The 16,166-nt window shown below is 40.1% G+C and overlaps 1 protein-coding gene across 1 annotated transcript; it reads left to right on the forward strand.

The window, feature by feature from the left end:
* The first annotated feature begins 4,912 nt into the window (after positions 1 to 4,912).
* On the forward strand, positions 4,913 to 5,866 carry LOC131875927 (uncharacterized). Its single transcript, XM_059220663.1, has 2 exons — positions 4,913 to 5,320; positions 5,438 to 5,866. The coding sequence occupies exons 1-2, from the start codon at positions 4,913 to 4,915 to the stop codon at positions 5,864 to 5,866; spliced, it is 837 nt and encodes a 278-aa protein (XP_059076646.1).
* The last annotated feature ends 10,300 nt before the right edge of the window (positions 5,867 to 16,166 follow it).

Raw genomic sequence — 16,166 nt, forward strand, 5'->3', positions numbered from 1 at the left:
TTTTGGGAGGGACAACCGGTTCAGTAGCAAGACAGAATGTAGAAGGAGATTCAGGGAGTCCTGTAGAAGGGGAGGGTTCAAATGATAAGGAACCCAATGTTCCTTTGTGATGAATACTAAGAGGGGGGGGGGGGGGGGGGGTGAATTAGTATGCCAAAAATCTCTACACTAAAATGCTTACACAATCTAAAGATAAACCGGTAAAGCAGTCTAACAGCCAAACCGGTTACCACACATGCAAACCAAAATGCGAATAAAGCATTCACCCACAAAAGCAATACAACCATAACACAAGATATTTGACGTGGAAACCCAATTGGGAAAAACCATGGTGAGATGGAACTCACAAGTCACTATCTGCAGAATAGAAACCAGACCGGTTAAGGTCTTACAATGTTCTTCACCTGAATAGATCCTATTAGGAATCTCAATCTCTGTTAGGAGATAAGTCCGATTAAAGACTACCTTGTTAGAGGATTTTAGATTCACATGTGTGAACCACCTTGTTAGAGGATTTTGCAAAGGCTTTGAGGCCTACCCGGTTAAGGGCTACAGACTTGTCAAAGATGTGAGTAATCAACAAGTGTTTGACCTATCTAATAGCACAAACTGCTTGGTTAGATCTAGTATTGCTCACAGCTAATGCATTCCAGCATTACTTTAGTCTTCTCTCTCTCTCACACAGTTACAACTTGATCTTCTCAGATAAGATCGTTCTCAACTTCCACCTTAAACCCTAGCTCGACATTAACCCTTTCAGCAACAACTTAAAACCCTAGACATGATGTCCTTTTAAAGGAATCTGATTTCATGTTGGTCCAATAGGATTACATTACAATTTCCTAGGTTCAATGAATCTAGACATACTCAGTAACACGACATAAGAAGCACCATCAATGTGTCGGCACCATCAAACAATCAGTGGATTGGTAACTCATCACAAAATGTCGATTGGTAACTCATCACAGAGTATTACCGGTTCATACAAAATACCGGTTGCCGGTTTGACAAAAATGAAGACTGGTAAGAATGTGTTGTGCCGCTTTGCTCCCTCGTATCGCTTGAGATCTATGAACCACTTGGGGTCGACATGTCGTTTCAGACCAGGAAACACATTCTGCAAAATCACCACTAGTCTAAAGACTAGTATACAACATACCAATTGGAACAAATACCGGTTGAGCACAAGCTCATAGATATAAAGGGGATCTAAATACAAGTGTGTGTCCATCAATGACAATCACAACATAAACAACAAAAATGCCAACAATCTCCCACTTTGGCATTGATGGCAACACTTAGGAAAATAAAATTTTGACATCTAAGTGTTTTACAACAAAAACTTGCCATTAACAAAATTGCTCCCCCTAAGCATATACACTATCCCTTAATCAACAGTGTATAGCAATTTTGCATACAGAGCATAATCATCAAAGCATATAGCATATATCACAACATATATCAAATTTTTAAAACAGATACTTCTCCCCTTGTGTTAGAAGATCAAAATTTTAAAACCAAAAACCAGATATACTTCTCCCCCTTTGCCAACAATGACAAAGTACCGCTGAAAAACCCTGTTTCCATATATATAAGAAAGTTTATGACAATAATGAATGATACTTGTCAAAACCCGATTTATAGTCCTGCAAAAATTGTTTCATGGATAGGGAGCAGGACTCAAGTAGGGAGGTTGCCACTTCCTTCTTTGTCTACATCTGGGATACCCGTTCCTCCATGGCATCTACTGTGCTCAGTTCCTGTGTGACTGTCAGAGCATCCAGGTTCAGATAACACTTCTGAAGAATTTGCAATCATGGAAGTAATACCAGTTGAAGCTCTTGCAAATCCCTAGACTGTGTACTAATCTCTTGCTCCATCTTGGCTGACTGGACCTAGAACCGGTGAACGGTTTGCCCATATGCTGCAAAGGAATCATAAGGAGTCTTGAATGTGCCCAAGTAGGACTGTAAGTCCGTTTGAAGCTGTTGCTTCTTGGCTAGCACATCATCACAGAACAGATGAGGTTGACAGATTTTGCTGAGTAGCAAGTTACCCTCATCCAAGGCATTCCTTATGTCCTTTTGATCTTTCAGCAGTTCAGTCCTAAGCTCATTCAACTTCTTCACTAGAGCAACATTAAGAGATTTTTGGTGCTCTTTCTTTACATTGGCCTCTGCTGCTTCTTCCAGACTTTGCACCTGATCATCCACTATAGTACACAGAAGTTTGAGTTGTGCTAGTGATGATTCAGTGTCAGGAAGATTAGTACCGGGGATTAAACCGGTAAGTGTGTCTACAGCCGCCTGTATAATATCTTGTTCCCTTTTCTTGCGAATGCCTTCAAGGTGCTCTTAGGAAGCCTTGATGCTCTGCATAAGCTCAGACTCACTTGCAGATTGGAGGTCAATAGGACTCGAGATAGTAGCCGGTTTGGCTTGGCTACCGGTTGCCTTAGGAGTCTCCATCTGTGTGCTCTTCATCACTTCGATTGTCTTGTCTTCTTCTTCCTTCTTTTTCTTCTCCTTCTCTTCCTTCTTTTTCTTCTCCTTCTCTTCCTTCTCTTTCTCTTCTCTCTTTTTCTTCTCTTCCTCTTCCATCTTCTTCTTGTCTTCTTCTTCTTTCTGCTTCTGCTCTGCTTCTACCTTCTTCTTTGCTTCTTCTTCCTTCTTCTTCTATGCTTCTTCTTCCTTCTTCCTTTGTTCTTTCTCTTCCTTCTTTTTTTCTTCCTCTTCCTTCTCCTTCTTCTCTTCCTTCTCCTTCTTCTTCTTCTCTTCCTCTTCCTTCTTCTTCTTCTCTTCCTCTTCCTTCTTTTTCTTCTCCTCTTCTTCCTTCTTTCTCTTTTCTTCCTTATCCTCTTCTTCTTTCTTTTTCATGTCATCTTCTTGCTTCTTCTTTTCTTCATCTTTTGGTTTCTCCTCTTCCTCTTTTCTCTTCTCTTCCCCTTTCTTCTATTTCTCATCTTCATCCCTCTTCTTTTTCTCTTCCTGTTCCTTTGTCACTTGTTGTCTGTCCTCAGCTTGTTCATGACCCTGATCGGCTTGTTGCCCCTGTCCAGTTCCCTCAGAAGGTATGTTCTGAGTGACATCTTCTACATCTAGGGCATCGACATTGATGGTGTCGATTGGTTCTTCCACCAGGTTTCCTTCCTCATCAAAGACCTCATCCGGTTTGGAAATAACCGGTTCCTTTTCCGCTTGGAGGTTGGCCATTCGTGCTTTGTGAGAGCTGATATCATGAGCCATATGCTGATGTGTATCTTTTTCAACATCATCAACTCTCCCCTCCAACAACCAGAGTCTTCTTCTCCTTGTGAAGAAGAGACCTTTATTTTGATCCAGGGCATCAAATAATTCTAAATTTGAGAGTTCGGGGAAGTACTGTGCAAAGACTTTCTCCCTAATCTCCTATTCCTTTTCAATGGCAATGCACCATTTATTATCTAATGCTTTAAATAATGAATCCGGTGTTTGAGATTTAATCTCTGATGGTGACCGGTCATTTTTACATAAATAAAGAATGATTTCCTGTAGTACTTCATCTTTTTCCTCACTATTAAGTTCATCATAATAGTCTATTAAATCATGAAGTAACTTTCTCCTAATATTTTTTACTGTTCTTTGACAATGTGTCAAAGGTTTGTATGAGGAGATGTCTATATTTATCGGTGCGGATACTGCCGGTTCATTCTTCTTCATCTTCTTTGTCTGTCTTGCCTTCTTTGGTTGTTCATCAGACTCGGTTTCTTCGAAGTTCGGTTCATTTGCCTTAGTCTTCCTCTTTCTTTCGAAGACTTTTGCCGGTGTTACCTCCAGTTTCTTCTTTGTCGGTGACCACCTGGTCACTCTTGGAGTTGCAGTGGTAGCCGGTGCCGATGCTGCAGGCACTAGCTTAGCTTTCTTAGTTGCCGGTTATTTTCCCTTCTTCACCGATGGTTCTTCAACCAGTGCAATCCTCTCCAAGTAGGTTTCGGTCCTCTTAGCCTTTGGATCAAGAGGTGAGGCAATAAGGGTTGAGGCATACCCTTCCAGCATGTTAAACATAACTTCATAGCCCATAGGCTCCACTTCCTCCATTCTAGGCTCAACAACCTCCATTAAACATTTGTCCACCTGAATAGTGAAACAGATGTCATCTTCATATTTCTTCACTATGTCACCTGAGATTCTTACCCTCTGACTCATCTTTCTTCTGAACTCATCAAAATATTTGTTCAGTACCTCAGGGTAGCCGGTTCCAATGGCTTGTACACTTTCCTTTATCTGCTTGGTTACCGGTTGGTCAGGGGACCACTAGACATCTCCTACACCCGGAAAGTAGCCTTGAAAATAAAAGAACAACCCTACCAGTAGTTGTCCAAACTTAAACCTCATTGAGTTGTCCTGTTTGATTGCCTTAAGATTTAATAGGAGTTGCCTCTGCATACCGGTGCATAAGTCAAAAGATGCATCCTCTTTTATCATTCGGTAAGCGGCATTTACTGCTACAGTAGATACAGAATTAATCATGCTAGCTGAAAACATTTTGTATCCTATCACCATATAGGCATATTTCACCAGATCATCCTTGATAGGATTGACTGTCATACCCTGTGAATCACTTGTTGAACCGGTGAGCTTGGTCATTTCCGTTTTGCTCACTTTTCTCAGGGCTGGCACTTCCCCTGTGTTGCAGAAATAGATGACTGCATGAATTGCCTGAGGCGTGATATCATGCGTCCTCTCCAGGTACATCTTGTCACCGTGGACTCTGCTCAAAATAATTCTGATATGATCCTCCGTGAAAGCTTCCAGAAAATATACTGCCTAAAGGTAAGTCATCCTTGCCCCCGGTCAAAAATATCTCAAATGTGTCTCAGGGTAAGTTCGCCATATCCGTCCCTGACCAAATTATAGATCATAACATTGCTAGAATGGAAAATACCTTGATTGGCAAGTTTTATGGGATGAGACCGAACATTGAGGTTGTTCGTGGGTTTGTTAAGAGGAAATGGAACTTGAAAGGTCAGGTGGATGTGGTTGCGATGAACAAAGGATGTCTATCCTTTTCTTTCTCTTGTGAGGAGGACCACATGAATATCCTTTGCAACGAAACTTGGGCGATACGCAAATATTTAATGTATATCCAGAAATGGTACCCTAATGCGAGAAGAGAAAAAAAATTTGTGGTCCAAGTTCCAATTTGGATAAAGTTACTTGGACTCCCAATCAAATATTGGGAGGAAGATGTGTTTGCAAGAATAGCCAATGCCTTTAGGGAGCTTATCGCCATTGATCCAGTTACGGCATCCAGAAGAAGACTTATTTATGCCAGTAACTGTGTAGGAGTGGGGCCCGAAACGGATATGCCAGAGGAAATAGAGATAGAATCAAAGCTTGAGAAATGGAAGCAAAATATAGTTTATGAAACAATCCCTTTTGCATGCTTTCACTATAAGAAAGTTGGACACTGGGCTAAAAAATGCCCAAGTAATGTGGTCAAATCTCAATCCCAAGCTAAAGTATGGAAAAAGGTGGACAACTCTTTGAAAGCTTCGCATTCTGATGGTCTAGATCAGGAAAAACAATCTCAGGTTGGAAGGAGAGAGGAAGTGTTAGTCAGAGAACTGGGAAATGAAACGAAGAGAGGAGATATTGAAAGTGTCGCCCTTCAGGAAAAGGAGCAGAATGGCAAGGAGTCAGATGATGGAGAAAGAGAGTCACAAGTCAGTAGCCAAAAAGAGGAAAAGGAAAAGGACAAGACAGATCAAAACTCAGACAATAGTGAGAAGAGAAATAACGGTCATAAGTCCAAAGACAATAAAGAGGAAGGAGACAATTTTAATTTAGTATCAAATTCATTTGAGTCAGATAAGGAAGCAGACTAGATCCAAGATGCACAACCTGATAACATCTTGGATCAAGGGCTATCAGAGATTTCATTAGTTTCTCCAGCTAAGGTAAAGTTGATCTTTCCGGAGGAAAATGAGCCAAAATGGGGAGATGAGGAAGACATCGAAAAGGCACTGGGAAAGAATGAATCAAAGAAGGAAGAAGAAGAAGTAATGGAGGATAAAAGGAAGATTAAGAACAAAAAAAAGAATAACAACAACAACAACAACAATAGTACATCAGCCAGAAATACCAGAAGCAGACTTGGGGATGTGGTAGCTCAACATACTTCTCTAGGAAGATATTCAAATGTAAAGAAGAGGACTATGGAAACAAGCAAGAACATAGCATATGGGACTCAAAGAACCATCTTTGAGGCGGGTATTTCTAAAAAACCATGAAGATCATCTCTTGGAATATTCGAGGATTGAATAATCCTCACAAAAATTATTTAATAAAAAGTATGATTAGAGACAAAAACCCGGATATTTTTGTGATTCAAGAAACCAAAATGTCAAAAGATAAGGTAGAGGGAATGAAAATGTTTCATAATGGAGGAGTTAGCAGTGGTAGTTTAGAAGGTGCCTCAGGAGGTATTGTTACTTTCTGGAATAAAAGTATTGTAGAGGGAGAAGTGCTAATTCAAGAGAACAATCTGGTTTGTATCAGATTTAAGAATTTGAAAGATAGAACATCATGGGTCTAAACTAATGTGTATGCTCCTAACACTAATACTAGCAGAAGTGATTTTTGGAAAAAAATTAACCTTGTTAAGAAGTAGGTTTGTTGAATATGGTTGGATGATTATGGGGGACGTCAATACCCCTTTGAAGGAAAGCGAGAAAAAGGGAGGGAGCCAAACCAATCTAGACAATAGATTGGATTTAATGGACTTTATCAATAATAATGCACTCCATGACTTGGATTTGCAAGGCGTTAAATATACCTGGATTAATAGGAATAGTGAGGACTTAATTCAGGTCAGACTTGATAGAGCTCTTATATCTATGGATTGGTTTAATCTTTACTTTTGTTCTTTATCTGCTCACATAAGGGCGGGATCAGATCACTATCCTATATCCTTCACGATTGATGCCAAGAATAGAAGAAAACACTTCCCTTACATATTTGAGAGAATGTGGACTAAACACCCGGATATGGAAAGAAAAACCAAGGAATGGTCGCAGGTCAAAATTGAAGGTAACGCTTTGTATAAAGTGGTTAAAAAGTTGATGTTTGTGAAAGAAAATGTTAAAAGGTGGAATAAGGAATGCTTCGGGAATATCTTTTCTTTGAAAGAAACTATTCTTTCTGAGCTTAAAGATATTCAAGATGAGATTCAGAATAATGGATATACTAATACTTCAAGAGAAGTTGAAGATGAAATTCTTATGAGATATCATGATATAATTGCAAAAGAAGAAACTTTCTGGAAACAAAGGTCTAGAAATGTATGGTTGAAGGAAGGGGATAGAAACACTGAATACTTTCATATGTCTACTTTAAAACATAAGGCCATCAATAGGATATCACAGATTAAACTTAATGGTAGAAGTGTTGAAGAGGAAGAATCTATGAGAAAGGTAGCTATGGAGTTCTTCTCCAACCTCCTTACTAAGGATCAGAATTTGGATCTGCAGTCTCAAAAGAACCTAGTGGAGTGTATTCCATCTATCTTGGAGGTCAATCAGAACTCTTACCTGATTGCTATCTCTTCCAATAATGAGATTCTAAAAGTTGTCAACTTCTTTGAAGGTAACAAGGCGCCAGGCCCAGATGGTTTTCCCATGTTCTTTTTTCAAATATATTGGCATATTGTTGGAGATGATGTTTCCAGAGCTGTGAAAGAGTTCTTTGGTTCTAAAAGAATTTTGAAAGAGATAAATGGCACTTTTATTGTTGTTATCCACCAAAAGATGGGAGCTGATTCCATGGATCTTTTCAGACCCATAAGCCTGTGCAACTCTCTATACAAGATTATCTCTAAGGTTCTAACCTCTAGAATCCTAAAGTTGCTTCCTTCTATCATTTTTCCTCAACAAAGTGGTTTTGTCCCTGGAAGACAAAACTTGGATTCGATAATTTTGGTTCATGAAAACATTCATTCTTTATCTAGTGCTAAAAAAGAAGGCTTTCTTCTGAAGCTTGATTTATCCAAATCCTACGATAGAGTGGATTGGGATTTAATGATGAAAGTTCTCTCGGTTTTTGGTTTTTTCTCTAGAAGTATTAGTCTTGTTAGGCAATTAGTCTCTTTGGCTTCTTTTTTCTATCTTAATTAATGGGTCTCCTTCTCCTTTTTTCAAGTCCTCAAGGGGACTTAGACAGGGAGATCCTCTATCTTCGGATATTTTTATTATCATGGCGGAATGTCTGGGGAGATACATTGGAAAGCTGGTTGAGAAAGGGGAGTTTTGTGGATTGAAACCATCTTTAAAGGATCAAGTTTTCTCCCATCAGTAGTTTGTGGACGACTCTATAATTATGGGGAAGGCTTCAGTGCAGGATTCTAGGAGTTTAAAGAAAGCTTTGGATAGTTATGGGTCAGCTACTAGGCAACTTATTAATTGGTCTAAAAGCTTTGTTTATTTCATCAATACTCTGGAGAGAAGAAAGATAAAATTAAGCAATATTTTGGGGTGTCAATTGGGGAGTCTTCCTGCTTCCTATTTGGGGCTCCCCTTATGCCAAGATCCTCCTGATACTTTCTAGGGAGCTTTGGTGGACAAGTTCCACAAGAAGTTAGCTGGTTGGAAGGGCTCTCTCCTTAGCCAAGCTGGTAAGGTTCAGCTATTGACATCTACTCTTCAAATTATTCCTCTTTATGCCATCAGTCTTTTCAGAATTCTTGCCAATTATGCAGAGGCTATTGAAAAGATCCAAAGAACTTTTTTGTGGACAGGGGTTGAGGAGAAGAAGAGAATGAATCTAATTGTGTGGGACAAGGTTTGTAAGCCTATAAGAAAGGGAGGTCTAGGTCTAAGAAGAATAAGAGACGTGAATGAATTCCTTATGGCCAAGCAGATTTGGAGAGGGTATAATAATCAGGGAGAATGAAAAGTGATATGGGACAACAAGTACAAAAGGCATTATCCTATATCTAGAAAAATGTGTCTAAATCAGGAGATCTTATTGCTAAAAGTGTGAAATGGAAGATGGGGAAAGGGAACCTTATCAAATTCTGGGAAGATTCCTGGTTACTCGAGTCCCCTTTGAGTGAAAGTCCTGAGTGGAGTAGATTTCAGAACTAGTGCAAGGAAAAATATGGATCTATGGTGGGTGACTACTAGAAAGAAGGACAATGGAAGGATTTATCTCAAGTTGATCCTTCCTTGGGAAGTTTGAACAAAATTATGAATTCCATGGTGGTGGTGGAAGATGAAGATCAATTAATTTGGAAACTCACAGCAAATGGTAAATTCACTATGGCCTCTCTTTATTATCAGCAATTTTCTAAAATGGAGAGTCCTTGTTGGGCTAAGGCTTGGGTGAAAGGCCTAACCCCTAAAATTAATATTTTCTTCTGGATAGCCCTTCAAGATAAAATTCTAACTATTGATTACCTCAAAAAAAGAGGTATGTGCATGCCTAGTGTTTGTTTTCTTTCTATGTAGAATGCGGAGACCATCAACCACCTGCTCTTTCATTGTTCCTTCGCTAATGTTGTCTGGGGAAGATGTCTGGATCACTTCAATATCAGTTGGAGTTTCCCAGAGTTAGTTCAAGAGGTTTTTAATTCTTGGCAGCACCCATCAAGGAATAAATCCATTATTTTGTTGTGGAAATTGGCTTTGCCCCATATGTGCTCGGGTATATGGAAAGAGAGAAACGAAAGAGTATTCAGAGAGAAGGTGTCTAAGGATCAAATTGTGTTTGAGAAAATAAAAAGAAGTATATTGGAAAATATGAATATCATAGGTGGTATTGATAAACCTCAAGACAAGAATGATCAAATAATCTTCAAGAAGTGGAGATTAAAAGGTATTGATCATGTTTAGACCAATCCTAGATAGGGTGTGATATGGGAATGTCCTCCCAATGGTTGAATGAAAATCAACTTTGATGGAACCTCAAAGGGTAATCCTAGTATTGCGGGATGTGGTGTGGTCCTAAGGGACGAATGGGGAAAATACAAAATTATTAAATGCATACCTATAGGAAATCAGACAAATCATGTTGTTGAGGCTATGGTAGCTTATCACAGGATGGTCCTATCAAAGGAAGCTAACTGCATCAGAGTCTATTGTGAAGGAGACTCATTGAATACAATCAATTGTTTAAACAAGAAGTTCCCACCATCATGGACAGTAAACAATGCTATTAAAGTAGCTAAGAGAATAAGTGAGACATTTGAAATGTGTGTTTTTACACACGTGTACAGGGAAGCAAACTCGTGTGCTGACTGGACTGCCAACTTGGCTTGTCAAATGGAGGAAATCATAATAATTAAAGGTGAGAGTGAACTCGCATGTGAAGTGAAATCCTTGCTCGATCTGGACTATATCCAGATGAGGCAACGTGGCACTATCAACCATAATTTCTAAATGCCTCTTCCACTCATTATGAAGCAAGTTTACAATGATGGTGATGTGCATTTATTTAAGTGTCTTTTCATACTTGCTTGGCACGGATTCGGGGCTATTTTTCGGGGCAACTACAAAAACCAGAGAAGAAGACTCGGAGCCGAGAAAAGGAAATTCAGGGCTTGCGAAGGTAAAATGGGAGGGAATAAAAAAAGGTTCAAACCTACCTCTTGCCTAGAATGGAGGAAGAATAAGGAAGTTTGGGAAATTCTTCAGGAGGGGGGTTTGAGTGTGTTTATGGAGAGGCTTAGTGGGAAAGATCCTACGATCACTAAACACTTTATCCAGAATTGGAAGAATGGCAAAATTTTGGTGGGGACCCAGATGATGACTATGGACGAGGAGATTATTGTTGAAGCCACAGGGATGATGATAGAGGGTATGACATTTTATAGAGATCGAAGCATCTTTGATAAGGTAGCAGACAAATTTCCTATCACGGAAGGTGAGAAGAAGAAAATGGTGAAGGTCGACAACTCCTATCACTCCCCAAAACATATATGCAAGCCATGGAGGTTCGTTTTATTCGCTACAATTACCTATATAACTTTGGATGGCAGGTTCACAAGAGCTTACGGACACCACTTTGTTTTGCTCAATCATTTTTGCCATGGGGAAAAGGTGAGTTTGCCAATTATCTTGCATGTTCCATGGACCATACTATCAAAGAGATATAGAAAGATCCCAAGGGTGACCATTCTCTTCACCAAGGTCTTATGGCTCTTGTTTATAAAGTGTTGAAAGGTAAATGCATTGAAAAACCTATTAAAGGTAAAAATGAAAGAGATGAGAACACAGAGAGTGAGGTTAGTGGTTTTAACTTTGATTTAGAAACTGAAGGCGATTCGGAGGAGCCAAGTAAAAAGGGGAGGAACAAGGTGAAGAGGAAAAGGATTGTGGTGGATTCAGATATTTTGAAGTCTGAGGCTAAGTCCTTTGAAGGTAAATTCATCAAAATCAAGAAAGGGAAAGGCACCAGTAAGCAAACCCAGGGGAAGAAGAACATTAGCAAGCGAGGGAACAAAGATATTAATCAAATTTTGATTAATTTTGATGAAGGGGCAGAGGAGAATAAAAATGATGATGGGAAGGATAAGGAGGGGGAAGAGATGTCGGTTGTGGGCAACAATGAGGATTTGAACACTCAAGGTCTACAGAAAGAGGATCAAGAGGACAAAAGGGGTAAATCTAGGGATTGTGTTGGAGAAAATGAGAGTATTAAGGGTTTTTATGACACCATCAACACAATGGTGAAAGATATTGGCAGCCTGAAGAAAGATATGAATATTGTGAAAAGAGCAATGATAGGCGACAAACCCTTGACTGAAAAATTTAAAGAGTTGGCGGTAGCAATTAATAATGTTGAAGCCATTGAAAGCATGGTGAGTAAAATTATTGCAACTAAAGATGAGGTTAAGGAGATGGCAGAGAATAAGGAGGTGAAAGGGATGGAAATTTCTATGAACAATTTGGGCAGCAGAATTGATAGGATGGAACTCATTGTAAAGAAGATAGCTGAATAAAACTTCTAGATTCTCAAAGCCTCGGTGGACAACATGAACATTTTGATTAACAGATTTGACAACATCAAAGAGAAAGAAGGCGACAAGGATCAGTTGGACAAAAAAGGTCATGAGAAGAGGACCAGAGCTAATACCAGGAATAAGGGCGACATCAAAGGTCATGAGCTGGATGATTTAAAGACCTCTGTAGACAACATGAAACAGATGGTGGTTCACGCTGAAGATATCATGAAAAATATCTAGTTGTCTCGGTTTTGGTCTCTGTCCCGGTCTTTGTCTTTGTGCTGTCTTTTTGCTTTCCTTTCACTATCTTTTTTTGGTTCTTCATGTTATGTGTGTTGAGATCCCTTTTTGTTCGAATGGGATCAGTTTTTGTTTCTAAAGTGATCAGGCGCGGTCTTTTCTAGTTCTTTGACTCTCCTGCTATGTAAAAGGTTCGGGTTCCTTTCAAAAACCCATTTTTACTTAATCAAAACATGCATATCAAGAGAGATTAAAAGCACACAATAAGAAGCATACAAAAATGAAGGAAGAAAAGAAAACCCCCCAAGATGCTCCCCAACATGCTCATAGTTGATCCTCCCTTGTTCCTCTCCTTTCCAAGTCCCACATGGGTGTACCTCTCAGCTTTTTGCACTATTCATGGATGTCTTATGAAGATTCAAGATGTTTATAAAAATGAGAACAAACGCCTATGCAAGTGTAAATAAGATACTATGAGAAAGCACCTAATTAGTCTATGTAAATTTTAGCAAAATAACAATGCAAATGCTTCTAAATGCTCTCTTAAAAATGACTATAAGTTTGACGCACAAAGATTTCTTCTTCTTTTTTAAATGAAGAATGAGAGCTCTATTTATAGGAAAAATAGGGAAATGGATGGTCAAGATTGAGTAATCTTAACAAGGGCCAGGATTGATGGGTTTATGATCCATGTGGTGGCTTTCAACCCAATCCCATGATGACAAATGTCAACATGAGATGGCTTGAGAGGAGAGGGAAGAAGCATTAAATGCTTGAGATGACACGAAGGTTACCTTGGGAGGGTTTGGTTAGGCTTGAGTTAGTGAATAAAGCTTTTATCTAATGAATAATGCCTTTATCCAATGGATAAACTCTTGTGCAAGAGTTAATGGGGATAACCATGGTGAATTCAATAAATGCTTGAAGAGACCCATGAGTTAAATGAGGGTTGAGTTAGAGGGAAAGTCTCTAACCATGTGCGTGAGTTGAGTTTAACCATTAAAGGTTATGTAAGAGCCATAAATGGTTTGGAAGACTTTGGGGGTTAACTAGTTGGAGAATAAAAGCCTTTAATGATTTTCAAAGACTTTGGAGGCTTTGAGAAGTGACTTCTCTTTGCTTAGGAAAGTGACAATAATTAGGGGATGAGATTAGGCTAATTTGGAATGGATTAGAAGAATCTATAAGGGGTTTAGGATGCAAGTGGGTTTGGTGGGTGAGAGAAAATAGGATTCTAATTAAAATAAAATTCATTTATTTCAACTAAAATTGTGCAACTTGCATTTGTAGGGGAATGTGAGTGGGGGGGAAGTTTAGAGATTTAAATAAAAAATAATTTATTTATTTAAATGAGGAAAGGGGGTAAATTAAACAAATATGTTTTATTCAATTAATTGATTGTTAGAGTATGGTTTAATGAATTGAGTTAATAGAAGAAGAGGTTTGAGGAATAATTAATTAACTATTAATTTAATTAACTGTTGGTTGATTGTTAAATAATCAAATAAATACTAAATATTCATTTAATTAAGTGGACAGATTTATTTGTCTACATTTGCCCCTCTTTGAGACGGTGCAGTTTGTCATGTTGTTTCAAAGAAAGAAAGATAGGTATGAGAAATATGCCCCATAAATGTTAATTTAGTGGACCAAAAAAATTCAAAAAATTGGGCGATCTCTCGAAAAAGAGAAAGAAGTTGGGGGGAGGTAGAATAGAAGAAATTAGAAAGGATGGTGAAAGAATGGGAGAAAACAGAGTTAATACAGAAATGAGAGGCTTCCAAAGTTCACAGGGACCACAACGGTGAGCAGAGTGAATTAGGGTTAGGGTTGGGGGGTTTATTTGGAGGGGAAGGGGTAAAACGGTCTTATTTGCACCTATCTCCCTAGCAGTTTGGAGCTCTGATAGTGACCTTTGGCGAAGGAGTGAGCAATAGTCATCATGGTCATGCCTATAGAAAATCACCGACTAGAGCGGATCCATCGATACCAGCGAGATGTGCTCCTTTCTTTTGGTGATGGGAGAGATGAGTGTAACCCTGGAGGATGTGTGGAGGCTACTTCATATCCCGATTAGGGGAGAGCTTGTGACATATGATCGGCACCTCGGGATGACAGTCATGCTGAGGATATTCATCGAGGATGTATACATTAAGGATGGCTCTGTGGCGTGGGAGGATATAGCAATGCTTTAGGAGCCTCTACCATCAGTACTAGTAGGGATCGTCGGGGGTTTTCTTTGCCCCGATCGACGTTCGCATGGATTGGTCGTTGGTTGGGGCCAAGTGATAGAGCAGATGGTGACAGAGGGGACCCGCTATGCATGGGGGCCATGTGTGTTAGTGCACCTTTACAGGGATTTGCACGAGGCAGTGTACCGAGAGAGTAGATCACTAGGGGTAGGGATCACTTTATTACATATCTGGTCTTGGGAGAACTTGCCAGTCACAGGACCGGTATGTTTGAGGTTTAGGGCGATAGATCAACCCTATGTTTTTATGTATGGAGGTTTGATGACCCAGCCCCATTTGGGGAAGTTGGAGTTTTGGCGACAGGCATTGGATGACTTAGATATAGTCAAATGGAGGTCATACACTAATTGTGAGGTCTAGGAGGATGATGGAGAGGCTTTATCGTATGTTTACATGACGCATTTTTTGATTGGTCGCACATCCTATGTTGTGGAGAGACAGTTGCCAAGGAGAGTGATGAGACAGTTTGGATGGAGGCAGAGTATGCCAAGGGATTCGAGGGAGTATGCATGGGTAGTGTGGGACAAATGGCAGTGGGGGCTGGTTTTACCCTATGATCATGCCCTTGTAGAGTTTTGTACATTACAAGCGAGACCATGGCAAATGAGGCCAGAGATTGTAGATGCAGGGGTGACAGAGGAGTATACACAGTATCCCGTTGCCCATCTGATTCTGCAGATTTCAGATCTTGCAGAGCCCATACCACTATTTCAGGATGACAGAGAATGACGACGAAGAAGGAGAGTCGGTAGAGGTGGCAGAGGTTTTGGAGGAGGAGGTGGAGGTGGTGGGGGAGGTGGATTTGGAGGTAGAGGAGGGTGGTTACAGAGGAGAGGCAGAGGTGGGCAACCTTTACGAATGTCACAAGGTCTGCTGATACAGGGAGCAACGAGAGTAGGAGGGAGAGATGTTGGTGGGGGAGAGAGGCCTATGGAAATAGGATAGGGAGCCACGGGTGGTGGAGAGGAGCCTATGGAGATGGGAGAGGGAGTTGTAGATGGAGGAGAGGGAGACCTGCAAGAGTTTATGATATTACGGTTATAGATGCGACTGACAACAGTTGAGGCACGATTGTAGGATAAGGATGCGAAGATTGTAGCCAGGGATGTCCAACTTTTTGTATGGGAGGCTAAGTTGACTGTAGTTGTGTGAGAGAGAGATGATCTGGTGGACAGAGTGAGGGAGCTACATGATAGAGTTTGAGCATTGGAGGGAGCACAGGGATAGGGTCCAACTGGGGAGGTATTGAGAGAGATGCGGTGGGAAGGGGCAGAGATTGACTATTGGTGGGGATTATATGAGCAAGTTGTGTCCGTTAGTCAACGAGCAATGACCTACTCTCAGATGTGGCGGGCAAGATCAGAGCGGTCACATAGGGTTCAAAGAAGTGGTGGTGTTATGGGTCCTCCTCGGTGAGATGGTGAGGGTGGTGGGGGAGCAGCATCTGACCAGAGTGCCATTTGAGATGTTTCTATGCATTGTTACATTGTTACTAGACTGATACTTGGATGGCTCTTGGTAGCTAATATTTTGAGACATCATTGTACTCTGATACACGTATTATTTTTGATGCGATATATGATGAGATCGCATTTTTGTGGTGATGATATGATATGTATCCATGTGATGATATGTGTACTTTGTGCAAGATGATGATATGAGTTATGCTTACATGATATGGAGATGTTTACTTTC

Source organism: Cryptomeria japonica, chromosome 5 (assembly GCF_030272615.1).
Source record: "Cryptomeria japonica chromosome 5, Sugi_1.0, whole genome shotgun sequence".
NCBI classification, from domain to species: Eukaryota; Viridiplantae; Streptophyta; class Pinopsida; order Cupressales; family Cupressaceae; genus Cryptomeria; species Cryptomeria japonica.